Raw genomic sequence first — 22,545 nt, 5'->3', positions numbered from 1 at the left:
TAAGTGGTCCTTTGCTTAAAATATTGTTAAAATGTCTTGGAATGACTTGGAAATGTTTAGAGTGTATTTTAGATGTTGCTGTAACATTCCTGTAATAAACCATTTACATTGGTTTATCAGTGTTGTGTTATTCTGATGATGTATTTTTTATCTTCATGTTAAATGTAGTTAGCTAGTTTATATGTGATTTTTAAAAAAAGGATAGCCCTTGTTCCATTTCATCTTTAGTGTGAACTAAACTAAACCAAAATGTTGAGTGATAGTCCTTATGTTAGAGTATACCAAACTTTCAGATATTTAGATTTATTTGTCTGTTCAACTCAAATTTAGAAACATTTCACTTGATCCATTCTTCTTTTCAAACTCTCAGTTAATGTGTTAATTTTTAAACACAACTCGAAAACCTCCATATTTAGAAGCAATCCTGCTCATATTTGTTGCCATTAGCTGAGATCGTTATTTCAAGACACTTGGTAGAGGCAAATATTGTAGCACAAATGGTTTCAATAGTTACTTTGTAAGGTCCTTTCCAACTAAATATTTTATATTTCAGGATTAACCTGACATAGTGAAAATGATAAAGGCTAAAGTTTTGTAAATTTGAGCTTTAAAAACCAAAACATATATTCCATGAAAAGCTATTTTTAAGTATTTTTATTGATTATGCTATTACAGTTTTCCCAATTTCCCCCCCCCTTTATCCCCCCTCCACCCTATCCCCTCAACCCTCCACCCCCACCACTTAGTTCATGTCCATGGGTTATACATAAAAGTTCTTTGAGTCCTCTGTTTCCTGTACCATTTTTTATCTTTCCCTGTGTATTTTATGCCTACTAACCATGCTTCTTCTTCCCTGTACCTTCCCCCACTCCCCCTCCCCACTGAAATTCCTCCATGTGATGTCCATTTCTCTGATTCTGTTCCTGTTCTAATTGTTTGATTAGTTTTTATTTTTGTTGCTTTTCTTTTCTTTTAGGTTCATTTGTTAATAGTTGCGAGTTTGTTGTCATTTTCCTGTTCATAGTTTTGATCTTCCTTTTCTTAGATAAGTCCCTGTAACATTTCATATAATAAGGCTTGCTGATGATGAACTCCTTCAACTTGACCTTATCTGGGGAGCTCTTTATCTGCCCTTCCATTCTAGATGAAAGGTTTACTGGATAGAGTAATCTTGGATGTAGGGCCTTGCCTTTTCTGACTTGGAATACTTCTTTCCAGACCCTTCTTGCCTATAAGGTTTCTTTTGAGAAATCAGCTGATCGTCTTATGGGAACTCCTTTGTAGGTAACTCTTTCCTTTCCTCTTGCTGCTTTTAAGATTCTCTCTTTGTCTTTAATCTTGGATAACATAATGAAGATGTGCCTTGGTGTGTTCCTCCTTGGGTCCAACCTCTTTGGGACTCTCTGGGCTTCCTGGACTTCCCAAAAGTCTATTTCCTTTGCCAGATTGCGGAAGTTTTCCTTCATTACTTGTTCAAATAAGTTTTCAATTTTTTGCTGCTGTTCTTCTCCTTCTGGCACACCTATGATTTTGATATCGGAATGTTTCAAGTTGTCCCAGAGGTTGCTAAGTCTCTCTTCATTGTTTTGGATTCTTGTTTCTTCATTCTGTGCCAGTTGGATATTTATTTCTTCCTTTTGTTCCAAATTATTGATTTGAGTCCTGGTTTCCTTCCTATTACTGTTGGTTCGCTGAATACTTTGCTTTATTTTATTTTGGATATCTTTCATTTTTCTACCAAGCTTAATCAGTTCTATGAGCATTTTGATTACCGGGGCTTTAAATTCTCTTTCAGATAGGTTGGTGATCTTCTCTTTGCTTAGCTCTCTTTCTGAGGCTTACTTTGTTCTTTCATTTTGGCCCTATTTCTTTGCTCAGGGCTCCTGATAAGTTGTAAAGGGGCAGGGCCTTCCATATTCACCCAGGCAGAGCAAACCTCCTTTCTACACTGAGGCACCGCCTGTTGGGGAGGGGCCAGAGAGGGAACCTCCTCAGCTCTTGCCCCCCTTCCCAATGAACTCTTATGTGTTACTGGGAGTTTCTCCCACCACGGCAACTGAGTTAGTCCACAGTCAGCTCTGAGTCTCAGATTCCTGTTCAGTCAGCCCTGCCTGTGTGGCCTATCACCTTGCCTTGGGTTCTCTTTGCCCTGTTACTGGTCTGGTTGTTCTGGTTGACTGTTTCTTTAATTCCTTGGTTGTTGGAATTCCATGCAGTTTGATTTTTTTGGCACTTTTGGTTGCTTATTATTTTAAGATGGGTTGTTATCCTCCTTTAGTTGTGTGAGGAAGCGAAGGGTTTCTACCTACATCTCCATGTTGGCTAGAACTCTATTTTCTTTTGATGATAAATTAGAAAAGTAGTTAGCTGAGTGAAGTAACAAATTCATTGTATTTATGATGCTCAATGGAATTTCACTGACCACTTTTTAAATGTTAGAAGAATGCTGCTTGTATATATCTAAAAATATCTGAAAGAATAGAGAATCAAGACTTCCTGTCTGTCTCTATCTCCAGTCTTCCTCTTAAATAATTTAGTTGGATGGATGACAGGGAGGAGGGAGGCTCCATGGGCTCTATGTATTTCAAATAATTCTGAACATAAGATATTTTCAAGTGTTGGACTTTGGGCCAAGATGGAGGCATAGGTAGTCACACTGTGCCTCCTCGCACAACCAAAAGAAGGACAACAAAAATTTAAAAACAAAAAACAACTAGTACTGACAGAAAATCTAGCTGTATGGAACTCCAACAACCAAGGAGTTAAAGAAGAAACATTCATCCAGACCGGTAGGAGGGGCGGAGATCAGCAATGGGGCAGAGAGGACTCCCAGCAATGCCACAGCTGGCAGACATGGTGAGGTGGTTACTGGTGGAGCAGGTGGTCCCACATTCATGTGCAGATAAACCGGGAGGAACACCTGGAGAACCAGACATACCTCGCAACCCATGGTCCCAGAGTGGGCAAATAAATCCTCAAACCATTGATTGAAAACCCTTGTGGGTGTAGAGGCGGCAGTGGGAGAAACTCCAAGCTTCACAGGAGAGTTCATTGGAGAGACCCACGGGGTCCTAGAATGTACACAAGCCCACTCACCCAGGAATCAGGACCAGAAGGGCCCACTTTGCTTGTGGGTAGTGGGGGAAGCAACTGACATCTGGCAGAGAGTGGAGCAAGCACTATTGTTCCCTCTCAAACTCCTCCCCCATATACAGTGTCACAAAGCAGCCATGTGGGTTGCCCCACCCTGGTGAACACCTAAGGCTCCACCCCTTATACCTAGCAGGCATGCCAAGACAAAAAGAAATGTCCCAAATGAAAGAACAGATCAAAGCTCCAGAAAAAATACAACTGAGCAATGAACAGATAGCTAACCTATCAGATGCACAATTCAAAACACTGGTAATCAGGATGCTCACAGAATTGGTTGAATTTGGTCACAAATTAGATGGAAAAATGAAGGCTACACTAAGTGAAATAAAGTAAAATGTATAGGGAACCAGTAGTGATGGGAAGGAAACTGGGACTGTAATCAATGATTTGGACCAGAAGGAAGAAAGAAACACTCAACCAGGACAGAATGAATAAACAAGAATTCAAAAAAAATGAGGAGAGGCTTAGGAACTTCCAGGACATCTTTAAACATTCCAACATCTGAATTATAGGGGTACCAGGAGAAGAGGAAGAGCAAGAAACTGAAAACTTATTTGAAAAAATAATGAAGGAAAACGTCCTCAATCTGGCAAAGGAGATAGACTTCCAGGAAGTCCAGGAAGCTCAGAGAGTCCCAAAGCAGTTGGACCCAAGCAGGAACACACCAAGGAACATCATCATTAAGTTACTCAAGACTGAAAATAAGGAGAAAACTTAGAAGCAGCAAGAGAAAAGAAGACAGTTACCTACAAAGGAGTTCCCATCAGACTGTCAGCTGATTTCTCAAAAAAGACCTGACAGGCAAGAAGGGGCTGGGAAGAAGTATTCCAAGTCATAAAAGGCAAGGACCTACATCCAAGATAACTCTATCCACCAAAGCTTTCAATTACAATGGAAGGGCAGATAAAGTGCTTCCCAGATAAGGTCAAGTTGAAGGAGTTCATCATCACCAAGCCATTATTACATGAAATGTTAAGGGGACTTATCTAAGAAAAAGAAGATAGAAAATATGAACGGTAAAATGACAGCAAATTCACAGTTAATAACAACAACACCTATTACAAAAACAAAAGCAAACTAAGCAAACAACTAGAACAGGAATAGAACCATAGAAATGGAGATCACATGGAGGGTTAGCAACAGGGGAATGGGAGGAGAGAGAGGAAAAAGATATAGAGAATAAGAAACATAAATGGTAGGTAGAAAATAGACAGGGGGAGGTTAAGAATAGTATAGGAAATGTAGAAGCCAAAGAACTTATATATATGTTCCATGGATATGAACTAAAGGGGGGGATTGTGGGTTAGAAGGGGTGTGCAGGGTGGAGAGGAATAAACGGGTAAAAATGGGACAACTGTAATAGCATAATCAATAGAATATGTTAAAAATAATCTTGAAAAAATATTTTCAAGCATTTATGAGCCTTTCAGAATAGTGTCTTGTGAAATAGGATCTCCTTATCAATTCAGCACATAGAAATAAGGGTAAATTGAGAATGAGAAGCACTGGTAATACGTAGACCCAGAGTGTGTCCTTCCAATATGAGATTATTAAAAATGAAGCTTGGAATTCTCTAATATTTCTTTTCTTTTTCTGTAAAGTTGCTATAGCTCAAGGAGGAACAATCCAGATTTCTAAACCAGGATCTGATGTTGTTCAGGGACTTCCAGCATTAACAGTGACAAATTCAGGAGCTCTTCCACCAGGTGCTACAATTGTACAGGACGCAGCGCAGGCAGCTGACGGCACACAGCAGTTCTTTGTCCCAGGCAGCCAGGTGGTTGTCCAAGGTATAGTTTATTAACCTGATGCATTTAGAGTACCTGTGGGTTACTACAGCACACCCCTCACTGGTGGTGTTATGGTGTTCTGAAATATACAGGAGGTAGATAGTGGGCCCTTGAAGGCTTGAAGAAGAAATATTTTAGTATATTAAATATATTTAGTCAGTTAAATACATTACATGATTTTTATTTTTTAGCAGGTTTTATTGGCTAAAGAAAAGTTAAGTTCAGAGTAGCATAATGAAAAAAAGGGAGTAAAAAACATAAGTGAATTGTTTAATTAAGTAAATAATTTTTTACTTGAGAGGGTTACAAATGTTGTATCTATGTTTATTACCTACAGGGTCCAGCACAAATAATGCCCCTGTTTTATTACAAAATCATAAGCATATAATCATGTGACATAACAATGTCACACTCAAGCACACCATATGACATGGTAGGCGAAATGTTCAAATTAAAACTATAAATTATCACACATATTATTACCCTACCAACCACTCTCAAGCAGGCATTGTTTCTGCCAGACCCTGTAGTTTATGACTGAGGTAGCCAGTCTATGATGCACTGATTTTGGGTCTTTCCCTAACTGTTATACTCAACTGTTACACTCATAAACATCTTATTTCAAAAATGGCTGATTTTTTTTTCTTTAGATCATTCACAGTATGTTTGAAATCTGAGGTGCCCATTCTACCTCTTATGGAAGCTGATAGTAGTGAAATAAAGCAGTTGGAATGTAGCCCTAAGCTTTTAGGGGAACCTAAGCTTTCAATTAAATTTGAGTTATGCATTACTTTAATTTTATGCAGTTGTGCTTATAATAACTATAGTGTGTTTATTAGAACTTTCAGAAGTCTTCTTTTTTAACTTAATTCTATTATTCTTGGACCATATGCTGAGGACTTACAATATAGCACTAATTTTAAGAAGAGTAATATTAGTTCCTTTAGTTTGAAAGTCTTCCAAGTATGGAAAAATGCAGATATAATGGATAAATCTCTTGTTAATTAGTTTTACTCCTAGGTATTTTGGAGGTTAATGTGGACTATAATAAAGGTATATGAAGAACTGTAGTGGTAGCATTTATGGAGTATGAAAAACTTTCATAGTACTTACCCAATACTCTGTTGTTGTTGTTTTTAACATTTTATTTATTTATTTTTAGAGAGGGAAGGGAGGGAGAGAGAGAGAGAGAGAGAGAGAGAGAGAGAGAGAGAGAGAGAGAGAGAAACATCAATGTGCGGTTGCCGGGGGTCATGGCCTGCAACCCAGGCATGTACCCTGACTGGGAATTGAACCCACGACACTTTGGTTCACAGCCCACGCTCAACCCACTGAGCTACGCCAGCCAGGGTTAATGTTTTCTTTTAAATGTATATTAAAGCTACCCATTAGAGATGCTCCTCAGTTTATGGTGGAATTACATCCTGATAAACCTATCGTAAATTGAAAATGTAGTAAGTTGAAAATGTAATTAAGACACCTAACCTACCAAACACCATAGCTTAGCCAACCTGCCTTATGCATGCTCAGCTGGGCTCAATCAGGCCGATCACACACTGAACACTGTAGAGCTTGGGCTGTTGACTCTTGTGATTGCCTGGCTGACTGGGAGCTGCAGCTCACGGCACCTGCCCAGCATTAGGAGACAGGGTCAGACCTCATACCACTAACCCTGGAAAAGATCAAAATTCAAAATTCCAACTGCAGTTTCTACTGAATGCATATTGCTTTTTAACCATTGTAAATTCAAAAATTGGAAGGCAAACCATCTTAAGTCAGGGACTGTACGTATTCCTCATATTCATGAAACCTCTATATCTAAATGATTAATCATGAAGAATCATCATTTCTAATCTGTTAAATATAGAAAGTCCACCACAAACTTCATACCTGAACAATGAGAGGTTTTTAATTGATACCCTAACAATGAGTTTTGCATAGGTAACACACAAGTGTTGTGCTTTGGGGGTTTATTTAAGAACTATTTTCTTTCCTCAGTCACAAAGATATTTTCTACAAAAATTCTGTTAGCTTCATAGCTTTTACCTTTTACATTTAGGTTCATAATTCACATGAGGTTCACCTCTGTATACAGTATTAGGTAGGAGTATGGAGCCAGTTTTCCCCTACTGATGGTTTGCCCTTTCTCTGTTAATTTCTGAGGCAGTCTTAATTACACAGTAGGTTCTCATGTGCACTTGGATCTGTCTCAGAACTTTGTTTGTTATCTCACAGAACAAGTTCATTTTTTTTTACTTTTTTTTAAAGTTATGACTTAGTTTTTGTGAACCATTACTCTTTCATGTGCATTTGGAATAAATTTAAGTTTCTAAATAATAATAATATAAAACCAATGATAAGATTGGATTTAATTTATAGATTAATTTAGAAAGAACTTATGTCTTTTTTATTGTGATATAAGTGACATATAACATAATATTAATTTTAGGTGTACAACATAACAATTTGACATTTGTGTAAGTCACAGCAAATGATCACCATAGTAGGTCTAGTTAACATCTATCCCCACAAATAGTTACAAATTAATTTTTTTTGTAATGAAAACTTTTAAGATCAACTCTTCAGCCATTTTAAAATATACATGCAGTATTATTAACTATAGTCACGTCCCCTGGAGTTTGTTGCTCTCTTGAAGGATACCTTTTTATTACATTTTCTAGTTGGTGCTGATGTGGGGAAATATTACTGATTTTTAAAAAAGTATCTTTTGACTATTAACCTTTGAATCTCTAATGACTTCCAATAATATGCTGATTCTTGGTGACTCTCTGATACTGTGTGAATATTTATATCAAAAACAAATAAGATGTTTTGTTTCTTCCCTTTGGATCTTTTATTCCTCTTGCTTTCTTTTTCTCCTTGTCTTGCTGCTTCTCTTTTTTCTTTTCTTCTTTTTAAAAATGATGATGGCCAGGAGTTCTAGTTTGGTGATAAACAGAGCAGGTTGGTGGACATTCTTCTCTTAATCTCTATCCCATTGAAAGGTCACAGCAATTTCTTTCTGAGATTTTGGTTCTTATCTTGATTGAATCCCTCAGCAGTATTCAGCACTGTTGACTTGTGCTTCCTTCACTTCCCTGATACTGCATTCTTTTTTTTTATCCTTTTTTTCTCTTTCTCTTTTTTTAAAAATCATTGTTCAAGTACAGTTTTCTCCCCTCTACTTTCATTCCAGCCCACCCACCCAACCCTCCCCTCCTCCCTCCCATCACCACCCTCCCCCCAGTTCTTGTCCATGTGTCCTCTAAATTTGTTCCTGTAAAGCCTACCCATTCTCCGCTGAAATTCCCTCTTCTCTCCCCTCTGGTCACTGTCAGTCTGTCCTCTATTTCAGTGTCTTTGGTTATATTTTGCTTGTTTCTTTGTTTTGTTGTTTAGGTTTCTGTTAAAGGTGAGATCATATGGTATTTGTCTTTCACTGCCTGGCTTATTTCACTTAGCATAATGCTTTCCAGCTCCATCCAAGCTATTGCAAAGGGTAGGAGCTCCTTCTTTCTTTCTGCTGCATAGATTCCATTGTGTAAATGTACCATAGTTTTTTGATCCATTCATTTACTGATGGGCATCTAGGTTGCTTCCAGCACCTAGCTATTGTAAATGGTGCTGCTATGAACATCGGGGTGCAAAGGTTCTTTTGTATTGGTGTTTTAGTGATCTTAGGATAGAGTCCCAGCAGTGGAATTGCAGGGTCGAAAGGCAGATCCATTTTCAGTTTTCTTAGGAAGTTCCATACTGCTTTCCATACTGGTTATACCTGTCTGCAGTCCCACCAACAGTGCACTAGGGTCCCCTTTTCTCCACAGCCTCTCCAACACTTGTTGTTTGTTGCTTTGTTTATGATGGCCATTCTGTCTGGTGTGAAGTGGTATCTCATTGTGGTTTTAATTTGCATCTCTCTGATAGCTAGCAATATTGAACATCATTTCATGTGTCTCTGGATCTTCTGTATGTCGTCCTTGGAGAAGTGTCTGTTCAAGTCCTTTGCACATTTTTTAATTGGGTTGCTTGTCTTAGAGTGGAGTTGTGTAAGTTCTTTATATATTTTGGAGATTAAACCCTTGTCTGAGGTTTCTTTGGCAAATATGTTTTCCCATACAGTTGGTTCTCTTTTTATTTTGATACTGTTTTCTTTAGCTGTGCAAAAGCTTTTTATTTTGACGAGGTCCCATTTGTTTATTCTTTCCTTTATGTCCCTTGCTCTAGGACACGTCAGTAAAAAATTTTCTGCCTGGAATATCTGAGATTTTCCTACCTATGTTCTCTTCTAGGACTTATATGGTGTCACAGTTTATATTTCAGTCTTTTATCCACCTTGAATTTATTTTTGTGTAAGGTGTAAGTTGGTGCTCGAGTTTCACTTTTTTTTTGCACGTGGCTGTCCAGTTCTCCCAACACCATTTGTTGAAAAGGCTATTTTTATTCCATTTTATGTTGCTGCCTCCTTTGTCAAATATTAATTGATCATAGAGACTTGGGATTATTTCTGGGCTCTCTGTTCTGTTCCATTGGTCCATGTGCCTGTTTTTAATGCCAGTACCAGGCTGTTTTGATTACAGTGGCGTTGTAGTATAGTTTAGTGTCAGGTATTGCGATCCCTCCTACTTTACTGTTCTTTCTCAAAATTGCAGCACCTATTTGGGGTCATTTATAATTCCATATAAATTTTTGAAGTGTTTGTTCTATGTCTGTGAAATGAGCCATTGGTACTTTAATAGGAATTGCATTGAATGTGTAAATTGTTTTGGGTAGTATGGACATTTTGAGTATATTAATTATTCCAATCCATGAACACAGTATATGTTTCCATTTGTTTGTGTCTTCCTTGATTCCTTTCCTCAGTGTTATGTAGTTTTCTGAATACAGGTCTTTTACCTCTTTGGTTAGGTTTATTCCTAGGTATTTTCTTTCTTTTTTGCTATTTCAAATGGGATTTTTTTCTTGATTTCTGCTTCTGCTGTTTCATTGTTGGTGTACAGAAATGCCTTTGATTTCTGAATATTGACTTTGTATCCCGCTGTTTTGCCAAATTCATTTATTAGGTCAAGCAGTTTTGTGGTGGAGTCTATAGGATTTTCTATGTACACTATCATGTCATCTGCAAACGGTGACAGTTTTGTTTCCTCCTTTCTGATTTGGATGCCTTTTATTTCTTTTTCTTGTCTGATCACTGTGGCTAAAACTTCCAGTACTACATTGAATAGAAGTGGTGAAAGTGGACAGCCTTGTCTTGTTCCTGATCTTAGTGGAAACGATTTTAGTTTTTGCCCATTGAGTATGATGTTGGCTGTAGGTCTCTCATATATGGCCTTTATTATGTTGAGAAATGCTTCCTCTATTCCCACTTTGCTGAGTTTTTTATCATAAATGGGAGCTGTCAAATGCTTTTTCTGCATCTGTTGATATGATCATGTGGTTTTTGTCTTTGCTTTTGTTTATGTGGTGTATTACATTTACTGATTTGCAAATATTGTACCATCCTTGCATCCCTGGAATGAATCCCACTTGGTCATGGTGTATGATCATTTTAATGTGCTGTTGGATGCGGTTTGCCAGTATTTTGTTGAAGATTTTAGCATCAGTGTTCATCAGCAACATTGGCCTGAAGTTTTCTTTCTTTGTTGTGTCTTTATCTGGTTTTGGAATTAGGATGATGTTGGCCTCATAAAAGGAGTTTGGGAGTCTCCCATCTTTTTGGATTTTTGAAATAGTCTGTGAAGGATAGGGGTTAGCTCATCCTTAAATGCTTTGTAGAATTCTCCTGTGAAACCATCTGGTCCAGGGCTTTTGTGTGTTGGGAGTTTTTTGATTACTGCTTCAGTTTCTTTTGTTGTTATTGGTCTGTTCGGGCTTTCTGCTTCTTTTCCATTGAGTTTTGGAAGCTTATATTTTTCTAAAAATTTGTCCATGTCACCTAGGTTTTCAAATTTCTTGGTATACAGCTCTTTGTAGTAATTTCTTACAATCCTTTGTATTTCTGTGGTATCTGTTGTAATCTCTCCTCTTTCATTTCTGATTGTGTTTATTTGGGTCTTGTCTCTTTTTTTTCTTGATGAGTCTGCTTAAAGGCTTGTCGATTTTGTTTATCTTTTCAAAGAACCAGCTCTTGGATTCATTGATCCTTAGAATTGTGCTTTTAGTCTCTATGTCATTTAATTCTGCTCTGATCTTGGTTATTTCCTTCCTTCTGCTTGCTCTGGGCTGTCTTTGTTCTTGTTCCTCGAGTTCTTGTAGATGTAGGGTTAGGTTGTTTGTTTGGAATGTTTCTAACTTTTTTAGGTGGTCCTGTATCACTATGAACTTCCCTCTGAGGACTGCCTTGGCTGTGTCCCATAAGTTTTGGGTTGTTCAAAACAACCCAAAAGTGGGTTGAGTTCATTTTCATTTGTTTCCAGAAACCTTTTGATTTCTTCCCTAATATTCTTGACCCATTCATTGTTTACTAGCATGCTATTTAATCTCCATGATTTTGAGTGTTTGGGGTTTGTTTCCTTGGGGTTGGTTTCTAGCTTCAGTCCCTTGTGATCCAAGAAAATGCTTGGTATGATTTCAATTTTCTTGAAATTGTTGAGGCTTGTTTTGTGTCCTATCATGTGGTCTATCTTTGAAAATGTTCCGTGTACATTTGAAAAGAATGTATATTTAGGTTCTTTTGGATGGATGGCTCTGTATAGATCAGTAAATTCCATTTCATCTAGGGTATTGTTCAATGCCACAATATCTTTGTCGATATTTTGTTTGGAAGATCTGTCTATTTTTGATAGTGGGGTGTTAAAATCCCCCACTATAATTGTGTTGCTGTCAATATCTTTCTTGAAGTCCTCTAAAATTTTCTTTATGTATTTGGGTGCTCTTATGTTGGGTGCATATATATTTACAATATTTATGTCTTCTTGGTGGATTCTTCCCTTGAGTATTATGAAATGACCTTCTGGGTCTCTCTTTATGGCCCTTTTTTGGAAGTCTATTTTGTCAGATATGAGTATTGCTACCTGGGCTTTTTTTTTTTTTCCTGTCCATTTGCTTGGAAAATTTGTTTCCAGCCCTTCACTTTCATCCTGTGCAGGTCTTTTATCCTGAGGTGGGTCTCTTGTAGGCAGCATATGTGTGGGTCATGTTTTCTTATCCAATCAGCTATTCTATGTCTTTTGATTGGAGCATTTAATCCATTTATGTTTAAGGTTATTATTGATTGATACTTACCTTTTCATTCATTACCTTTTATGTACATGTGTTCTTCTCTCTCTCTCTCTCTCTCCCTCTCTCTTTTCCTTTCTTTCCTTAAAGCAGTCCCTTTAGCATCTCTTGCAGAGCTGGTTTGGTGGAGGTGTATTCTTTTAGACTTCTTTTGTCTGAGAAGCTTCTTATTTGGCCTTCTATCTTGATTGAGAGCCTTGCTGGGTAAAGTAGCCTTGGTTGCAGACCTCTGGTTCTCATTACTTGGAATATTTCTTGCCATTCTCTTCTGTCTTGGAGTGTTTCCATTGAGAAGTCTGCTGTTAGCCTTATTGGGGCTCCCTTGTATGTTACTTCCTGTTTTTTCCTTGCTGCCTTTAACATTCTCTCTTTGTCTTGAAATTTTGCCATTTTAATTATGATGTGTCTTGAGGTGGGCCTCTTTGGGTTCCTCTTGATTGGGACTCTGTGTGTTTCCTGGAGTTGTGTGACTTTTTCTCTCATCAAATTAGGGAAGTTTTCCATCATTACTCTTTCAAATAGGCTTTGTATCCCTTGCTCTTCTTCTTTTCCTTCTGGTATCCCTATTATATGGATATTATTACGTTTCACATTGTCTTACATTTCTCTTCATCTCTCTTCATTCTTTCTGAGCCTCTTTTCCTTTTCTTGCTCTTTATGGGTGTTGTTTTCTACTTTGTCCTCTAGCTTGCTAATCCGATCTTCTGCTTCATCAATCCTGCTTTTCACTCCTTCTACTGTGTTTTTCAGTTCAGAAATTGTATTCTTCATTTCCTCTTGGCCCTTGTTGATAGTTTCTATTTCCTTTTTCATGTTTATGTAGTTTCCAGTGAGTTCATTGTAGCTTCCCTGTAGTTTCTGGTAGCTCATTGTGAGCTTATTGAGCTTCCTGAGGATCATTGCTTTGAACTCAATATCTGATAGTTGAATTGCCTCTATTTCATTTAGCATTCCTTCTGAGGGTTCCTCCTTTCCTTTCATTTAGGGATTGTTTCTTTGTCTTCCCATTCTTTGTGAGACTCTTCTTGTTAGCCTCAGCTTCTTAAATTGATCTGTTCTGGCTCCCTGGGTTTGTGGTGTGAACTTCTGTAGTAGAATAGCAGTGAGTTTCAGTGGTGCAGTTTCCTTGATCTCCCAAGCTCACTGGTCTTGGTCTGTCATTTAATTTGGCTTTGTGTTTGCCTTTGGGTTTTGATTGTTGTAGGGTCTTTCTTTGGTGGTTCCTTCCCACCAGCTGGTTAAATGAGGGTCCCTCTGTCCACCACCTATTGTACTTTGTTGTACTGGTGAGGGCAGGTTGTGTTGAAGCTGGTTCTTCTGTGTGTAAAAGGTTTTAAGGATTCTCTCTTGCTCTTGTTCAGTTGTTTGTATTGGGTACCATCTCTACTGTTTAGTTGTATTTCCAGATAGGTCCTGGATTGAGGTTTGTGTGGTTACCACTCCCTCCTTCACCTTCTTCTGTTGTTATCTGTTAATGGTTCCTTTGTTGTTGGGTTTCCTCTTCCAGTGGGTATCCTGGTGTTAACCGGTTCCACCTACTCTTTTTTGTGATGAGTTGGAGGGGGAAGGCAAAATAGTTTAAGACAGCAAGATAGTATTCTATGATATTTACAGTAGCAGCCAGTAGAAAAGAGATAGGAGATCCTTTGACTATGTTTATAGTGTTAACCTTGATCTTCCACCCAGCTAGCTGATTTTTAGAAAGGATGGAAAGAAGATAAGACTCTTGTTGGGGAAGGAAGAATTGTGAGTTGGATCTAGAAAGCAGTGAGTGAGGTTGTGGGAGGTCAGATTCTGAGGTAAGGTGAGAGTAAAGGATAGTAAATAGGTGTAGTGTGTGAGAGAATATAGTTAACCACTACAGTGTTATAGTTTAGGAAACTTTGAAATGGGTTAAGATCTGGGAGGGGTGTTTTGAAGTAATTACAATTGCATGGAACAGCAATTATTTACAATAATATTAGGTCAATAATCATATGACAGAATCTATGAGATCTAGGTAACAAGAATAGAGAGTACAGAACCTCAAGTAGTGTGCTCATGGGACACAGGTGAGTTAAAGTACAGTAGATTAGCAATACACTATGAAAGAGATATCAGGGGAAAGCTGTCAGGTCATACAATATAACCAGCCTAGCAAAGCAAACTATACAAAAAGAAGAGGGATACAAAAATACTATTTAAAAAGATGTAAGAATACTGGAAAAATAATAATAATACAAATATGCAATAACTTGCAGGTTCTCTGTAATAGCAAAGTGAAATTTGTCTCAGTGTCCCAGCTGTTGTGATTCCCCTTCTTTGGGTTCAACTTTGGTCTTTTCACAGATCCAGGATTTTGTCTCACTTGTAGGTATTAAAAAAAATAAAAATAAAAAAGGCAGACAAAGGAAGGAAGAAGAGATAAAATTGGAGGAAAGAAAGGAGGAAGGAATAAAACAAGAAAGCAGGAAAGAGAGGAAAAAGAAATTAAAAGAGAATAAAAATAATAAAAATTTAAAAAATTAAGAATTGTTAAAAAAATAGAATCAAATTAAAAAGTCTCTTGGTTTCAAAGTGGCCAAAGTGGTTTTTCTGCTCTTGCTGGCTGCGGCAGACTGAGGGGTGATTGGTATGGCTTTTCTTCCTCTGTCAGCGGTGTGCACTGTCTGGAAAGCTAACGTGGCTCCTCAGCCCTGTGTCCTGGGTGTGAGAATCAGGCCTTTCCCCAGGGTTACTGCTGTGGACTGGGGTGCGGGGATGCTCTCCCTGTGTGCCCATGCCTGTGTGCCCTTGGCTGGGTGGCAGGGAGGCTGGAGCGATGGATCACTTTAGGAGAATTCCCCAAACAGTGTCTGTCTATTCACTCCTTCCTCTTGAGAAATTCCTCCTGTTCAAGCCTGCCGGTCCCCACAGTGGCCTGGCTTCTCCTGCCACCGAACTCTCCAGCCAGACCAGTGACTGTGGGGATCAGGGCCCACTGTGTGACCCAGCCCCTCCGGTGTCCACTGCCTCCAAAGGTGCTCACAGCTCTTGTGTGTTTGCTAGTACCTGGGTTCCTCCCAGTGCCGCTCAGACCCTGTTTGGCTGGGGAGGGAGCAGTTGTTCCGGGTCTCTCCCAAGGACTCAGTGGCAAATCCAGCAGCGGGCACTGGGCCTGGGGCTGCAGCCCCCGGACCACACGCTGGTCCCTGGGACCCTACCTTGTTGCAGCACTCTTCTTAGGGTCCAGTTTCTCAGTTCCGGTTCTGCCACAATCCTTGGTCCCTTATTTTCACATATGCTGAAGTATGTTGGTTGCTTGCTTCTCTACTCCATAGATCAGTCAGGATTTTCTCCCCTGAGCAGAGGGAAGCAGAATCTGCTCCTTCCTACTCTGACGCCATCTTAGATCTCCGATACTGCATTCTTTCCATTTTTTTCTGTCTCTCCTGCCTCTCTTTCAGGCTCCTTTATTGGTCTAACCTTCCTCCACCCATCTCTACATGTTAGTGGCGTTCTTCAGAGTTGCATCCTGGGCCTTCTTCCATCTGACTTGGGCACTGTCCCTGGATGAACTCATGCCTGCCCATGGCTCCAGTTCATTGTGACTCTGCTCCTGATTCCAGTCGGCTATGGACATATTCCTCATACATCTTGACTTCTTAAATCCAAAGCCCCCCACCCATTTCACAGCCCCAGTTCTCCTTTGTTTACTCTACTTCAGCAATGGATTCTTCCATCCTATTGCTTCAATTCAGAAACATGGGTGTCATGTCTTACTCTCCCTTGCCTTCTCCATTCATTCTTCTTGCAAAGTCACAAGTGCCTGCACTCCTCTCCACCCCCACCATAATTCTGGTTCTAGCTGCTGTCCCCTCTCACCTGGATTTCTGCAGCAGACCTGGGCCTGCCAGGTGCCTGACCTCAAGCTGGTAGCTCTGGAGCAGTGTCCTCAGTTTCCTAATCATGCCAGGGACAGCATATCCCTTCTTGGCCCATTTTTTAGGAAATTCTCCCTGAAAGTTCAGCTAGGTTCTCTTTCTTCATTCCTCCCAATGATTCTAGGAGCTAATAGTTCTTAAAAACAAAAGTCCATTTCTTGAACATTTCCCTTTCTCTGTTATACTTTCAATTCTACAGTTCACAGTGGTAATTCTAAAATTCGCATCTTATCATGTCAGCCTCCCACTCAAAACCCTTCCATGGATGAATGCCTCTTACTTGTTGGACAGAGTCAGACCTTAACATGGCCCAGCCTCTGCTTGATCTGGGTCTTACTTCCTCCTTCTCACTTCTCCCTCTTATGCTGGATTTCTTTAATTTCCTGTATTGTGTTGTGCCCGCTCTCTTCTACGGCCTTCACACATTGCTGTTTGCCCTGAGATGTTGTTCATGTTTCATCTTGGGTAGCACTTCCCCAGAAAGCCTTCCCTGACCTCCACAACTGGCTTAGGTCACCTCTTGCAGCTTCCACTGAACCTTCTCAGAGCATGTATCACTGAATTGTGATTCTCGGGCTCCTGCCTAGATGGTAACTTCTGCTTGGACAGGGATCCTTAGTCCCTAGGACTGTCCCTGGCATATGATAAGTGGGTTCAGTAACCATTTACTGAATGAAAGTAAAATACACTTCCTCTAGTGAGAATGTTACTAGTTCTGTGTGCTGATTAACTGTGTTTTGGGGCACATGGAATTTATTAAAACGTTCTAATAGTAGTCAGCCAAGCAACCAACTTACCTCTTTCCTTTCCTTCTTTACACTTCTTTTACACTAATATTTACTGGGCACCTAAGTGCCAACTTAAACAAATGTTGAGAATAATTTAAACTTTCTAAAATGTGAATAAAACCAACTAGTAGTCTTAGATCCACACCCTTAGGTGTAGATGCGATGACAAGATATTTTTATGAAGCCTCTGATGGGGTTGATGTCTAAAGTGCTCCCCATATTTTCTTACACATTAGCAGGATGTCTTCAGTTTATATGTTCTGGAGAATTAGTAGAAACACAGGTTCTCCTCCTGATGTTTCTCCTCCTAAGCATCTGAGTGTCTCTGACTTTACAAGAAGATGCTTCTTTGAATAAGGTAAAAATGTGATGTCCTTTCATTGATTTAAGGTCAGTTTGAATTCTAACCATACAAGGGGCTGGGCTTTGTACAAGCCACTGATGAAAGTAAAAGGTCTCAAGGACATGTCACTTACTTTTGTGTCCTAGAGATGCCAATCATTTTTCCCCAGGTTATGGTCCATGATACTGTTGAACAGTGCCAATTTTGTGTCCAACCTTGAGTTGTAAAATTTACAGTGATCCAGCTTCCTGTGCCAAATCTTCATTAAGTAACCCAAATAATTTCAGACATACTTTTTTAAGTGGACATATTTTTAAAATTTATGACTAGTAATTTCAATTTATTTACAAAATTTTATTTTTTAATTTATAAATATATTTTATTGATTATGCTATTAAAGTTTGCCATCCCCGCCCCCCACTCCTTTATTCACTTCCGCCCTGCACTGCTCTCCCACCCGCATTTCTCTCCTATAGTTCATGCCCATGGGTTGTACATGTAAGTTCTTTGGCTTCTCCTTTTCCTATACTATTCTTAACCTCCCCCTGTCTATTTTCTGCCTACTGTTTATGCTTCTTATTCCCTGTATCTTTTCCCCCATTCTCCCTTTCCACCTCCCCACTTACAACCCTCCATGTGATCTCCATTTCTGTGATTCTCTTCTCATTCTAGTTGTTTGCTTAGTTTCTGTTTTTGTTTTAAGTTCAATTGTTGATAGTTGTGAATTTGTCGTCATTTTACTGTTCATAGTTTTGATCTTCTTCTTTTCCTTGGAAAAGTCCCTTTAATATTTCATATACTAATGGCTTGGTGATGATGAGCTTCTTTAACTTGACCTTATCCGGGAAGCACTTTATCTGCCCTTCCATTCTAACTGATAGCTTTGCTGGATAGAGCAATCTTAGATGTAGGTCCATGAGGTGGAATACATCTTTCTAGTCCCTTCTTGCCTTTCAGGTCTCTTTTGAGAAATCAGCTGACAGTCTGATGGACACTCCTTTGTAGGTAACTCTCATTTTGTCTTGCTGCTTTTAAGATTCTCTCCTATCTTTCATCTTGAGTAATGTAACTATGATGTACCTTGTGTTCCTGCTTGGGTCCAACTGCTTTGTGGCTCTCTGAGCTTCCTGGACTTCCTAGAAGTCTATTTCCTTAGCCAGAATGGGGAAGTTCTCCTTTATTATTTTTTCAAATAACTTTTTCACTTGTTGCTCTTCCTCTTCTCCTTCTGGTACCCCTATAATTCAGATGTTGGGATGTTTAAAGATGTCCTGGAGGTTCCTAAGCCTCTCCTCATTTTTTTGAATTCTTATTTCTTCATGCTTTTCTGGTTGGATGCTTATTTCTTTTTTCTGGTCCACTCCATTGATTTGAATCCCAGTTTCCTTCCCATCACTGTTGGTTCCCTGTACATTTTCTTTATTTCCCTCAGCATAGCCTTCATTTTCCCATCTAATTTGTGACCAAATTCAACCAATTCTGTGAGCATCCTGATTACCAGTGTTTTGAACTGTGCATCTGATAAGTTGGCTATCTGTTCATTGCTCAGTATTTTTTCTGAAGCTTTGATCTGTTCATTCATTTGGGCCATTTTTTTTTTTGTCTTGATGTACCTGTTACGTATGAGGGACAGAGCCTTAGGTGTTCACCAGGGTGGGGCAACCCGGTCACTGGGTTGTGACACTGTATGTGGGGCAGGGGTCTGAGAGGGAACCATGGCACCCATTCCGCTCTCTGCTGGCTTTCAGTCACTTCCCCAGCTACCCACAAGCAAATTGGGCCCTTCTGGTGCTGATTCCCATGTGGGTGGGTTTGTGTAGGTCCTGGGACCCTCTGGGTCTCTCCAACAAACTCTTCTGTGAGGCTGGGAGTTTCTCCTGGCATCTCAACCCCCACAGGTGTTTTCAATCAGTGTTTTGAGGCTTTATTTCCCCACGCTGGGACCCTGGGTTGCATGATTTGTCTTGCTCCCCAGTTTTGCCTGGTTTATCTGTGTGCGAATGTGGTACTGCCCGACCCGCCAACCACCTTGCACGCTGCACCCCTCCACAATCTGCTGCCTCACTGGGTTTGCCAGTTGCCACTTTGAGTGCCTGGGGTCCACCAGCCACCCTGCTGGGAGCCCTCTCTATCCCAGCTCCCTGGTTCCACCCCTCTTACTGGTCTGGATGAATGTGTCTACTTTAACTCCTTGTTTGTCAGACTTCCATACAGTTCAATTTTCTGTGAGCATTGGTTGTTTTTTGTTTTTAAAATTGTTATTGTCCTTATTTTGGTTCTGTGAGGATGCACAGTGTGTCTACCTATGCCTCCATCTTGGCCAGAAGTCTAGTTGTATTTTTCTGGAGCTTTGGTCTGTTCTTTCATCTGAGCCATTTTTTTGTCTGGCCACACTTGTTATGTACTAAGGGGCGGAGCCTTAGGTGTTTACCAGGGCAGGGCAACCCACTTTGCTGCTTTGTATGCGGGGGACGGGTCCAAGAGGGAAAAATGCCACTAGCTCAGCTCCCCGCTAGTTTTCAGTCACTTCCTCTGCTATCCACAAGCAAAGTGGGCCCTTCTGGTGCTGATTCCTGAGTTGGGGGGGGGGTTGTGTACTTTCTAGGACCCTGTGGGACTCTCCAATGAACTCTCCTGTGAGGCTGGGAGTTTCCCCTGCCTCCGTAATACCCACAGGTTTTTTCAGTTAGAGATTTTGAAGCTTTATTTCCCGGTGCTGGAACCCTGGTTTGCATGATCTGTCTTGCTCCCCAGTTGTTCCTCCGGGTTTAGCTGCACACAAATGTGAGCCTGCCCTGGTCCTCCAGCACCACCTTGCCACGAGTGCTCTCCATCGTACCTGCCATCTCCACCCCTCCTACAAGTCTGGATGAAATGTTTCTTCTTTAACACCTTGGTTGTTGGACTCTGATACAGTTTGATTTTCTGGCAGTTTTGGTTGTTTTTTGTTTTTGAATTTGTTGTTTTCCTTCTTTTGGTTGTGCGAGGAGGCACAGTATATCTATCTACGCCTCCATCTTGGCCAGAAATTCTATTTATTAATTTTTAAACATCACAAAATTTGTTTCAAGGGATTTTAATTTACTAAAATGATGTGTTAGATTGAGCCACATGTTATTGCTGTCTTTGTGGGCCAAAAAGTTCAAATATGAGCTGGCCCATATGGTTAAATCTAATATTTGTGGAAGAGTGCTATATTATACTGGCTACATTTGAATTTTTTAAATTTCAGTATCCCTTTCAAATGAAATTAGCAAATTATACATCACCCTAGGAACTGCTGGATTTTCTGGTGTAACAGATAGAAATGTATTATAAGCAAACAAAGGTGGCTAGTTATTTCTTAGTAGGAGAATCTAGAAGTGTCTATGAAATACGTTTCTGTTTGCTCCACAGCATTTCTCTCAACTGAATGTCAGTTATTTTTTAAATCTCCAAGTATTCCTTTTCTCCCCCAACTTACTGAAAAGTCTATAGGGCTTATGGCCCCTTACTTAGAAACCTTGGACAGAGTAATAAATAGCCCCATAAGAAAAAAAGAGCCCTTCTTTTTTTCAGGTTATTTTTTGTGTAAAAATGAAAAATGAACATTCAATGGTTTATTGCAGGACTTTGATAGGGCTTTGGTTTCAGTGAGCTCGTCTGTGACAAAGCAAATTTATGGCAGTGATAGGCTAGTGATGTCATTGTGAGGTCAGCACTGCCACTTATAACTGCACATGCTTGCTAGTCAGAACACTGTGTTGGCCTGTGAAAGGAAGAGTGGGCAGATCTGTATGCAGAAGACTGTCATGGCTGTGACTGGAGATGAAACAGGTAAGAAGAGCTTTAGAGAAAGATTTAATTTTGTAAAATTATTTGTGAAGGTTTGGAAACTTATTTAGGAACCTCTGAGTATATAAAGAATACTACTTTTCTAGTAGCTGAGGAGTTTTATATCTATAGCATGCTTGCAGGGGTGTCTAACCTGCAGCCCAGAATGGCTATGAATGCAGCCCAGTGCAAAATAGTAAATTTACTAAAACCTTCCTTTTTTTGCTTGTCAGTTTTTGTTAGTGTTTGTGTATTTAACATGTGGCCCAAGACAACTCTTCTTCTTCCACTGTGGCCCAGAGACACCAAAAGGTTGGACACCTCTGCAAGGCATCTTAGTGAAACTGGTTCTTTGCTTGGTGTTACATTGGTTACTTGATCAAGACGGTTTCTCTCTCTCTCTCTCTCTCTCTCTCTCTCTCTCTCCCCTCCCCACCCTCCACCCCTCCCCTAAAGTAAGCTGTTGCTTCATCAGCAACCTGTTGCATATCCAATGTGGCTGCAAGTTAAACATATGTACTGTTCAAGTTGTAAAAAACTAAGCTTCCGATTTCATTGCTGTGTACAAATGTAGCTCCAAAGCAGACCAGAGTGTTGGGATGTTTGTATGCCTACTCCTTTCTTTGCTCCAGTGTCTAAAATGGTCTGTTCCTCCCTAATGGAGTTCAAAGGGCTGACGTCATTGCATTTCCTGGAATCGTGGGTCCTCGGGAAGTGGAAAAGTTAAACTCCAAGCAGGCTGCACATTGACGTCAGCCCCGAGCCAGGCTGTGACTGAGCCAGTTCCCTTCTGCTCTGTCGAGCGCAGCTGACAGCTTGAGGTTGTTAACTAGCTCGCCGCTTGCCTGTCTCCGTGGAAGCTCTTGGACTGTGTAGCTTGACTTGTGGGCCTCACTTTAGCGTTTCTCTGCAGGTGAGTATCTGCTGTAGGAAGCCAGCATTACCCCGGCCGCGTGTAGGCAGATACCAGGAACCCTACACCACTCCAAGGTCCGAATGTGCGTGGGCTCCATCCGGGTTGGGTCAGGCGCCCTCGCTCACCCCACCCCGTTGCTCTGCAGGATCTGCAGCTCACCGCTCCCTCCGTGCATGGTTAGGGAAGTGCAAGTCTGAAAATCCGCAGTTCTTTCCCTGGTTCGGTTTCCTTAGTTATAGATAATGACCTGACTTAGTCACCAGTGTTCATTGTGTTGTCGCAACTGTGTTTATTGAGTGGTGTCCTATTTCTAACCCACTACTGATTTGCATTTGAGTTCACGAAGAATGGATAGTTGTAAACAGCTTGCTCACAATTTACGTCTTCAGTTAGTGGATCTCAGCTCCTCCTCCTAAACAGGAACATTCCATTGTCTTGAGCAAATAACACCTGTATAAAATTGTTTTTTAAATTATCTTGAGCTACTGTTTCTCAAAACTTCTGTGAAATTTTAGAGACAGTATAGATTGCAGAAGCTCTCAAATGGCAAATTTATTGTAAGATATAGATGGACTTAAAGTAACCTGAAATAGTGCATGTCATATGATTCTTAAACCAAAAAGCA

General features: G+C 40.1%; 1 protein-coding gene across 9 annotated transcripts in view; it reads left to right on the top strand.

Annotated features, from left to right (window-relative positions):
- LOC123806894 (cAMP-responsive element modulator-like) overlaps positions 1–22,545 on the top strand; it is a 76,167-nt gene that overhangs the window by 33,161 nt on the left and 20,461 nt on the right. For 2 of the 9 annotated variants that reach the window (XM_045820342.1, XM_045820341.1), the window contains exon 4: positions 4,755–4,943. The exons of 1 other annotated variant lie outside the window; for it this stretch is intronic. In XM_045820342.1, the coding sequence (XP_045676298.1) occupies positions 4,755–4,943 (189 nt within the window). Of the gene's footprint in view, positions 1–4,754; positions 4,944–20,932; positions 21,008–21,752; positions 21,918–22,545 lie in introns of those variants that run through there. 6 more of the 9 variants (XM_045820345.1, XM_045820344.1, XM_045820349.1 and 3 more) reach the window with 3 other exon arrangements.

Source organism: Phyllostomus hastatus, unplaced genomic scaffold (assembly GCF_019186645.2).
Source record: "Phyllostomus hastatus isolate PE091 unplaced genomic scaffold, TTU_PhHast_1.1 phas_scaffold_39, whole genome shotgun sequence".
In the NCBI taxonomy this organism is placed as follows: Eukaryota; Metazoa; Chordata; class Mammalia; order Chiroptera; family Phyllostomidae; genus Phyllostomus; species Phyllostomus hastatus.
This window is presented reverse-complemented; position numbering and strand designations above follow the sequence as displayed.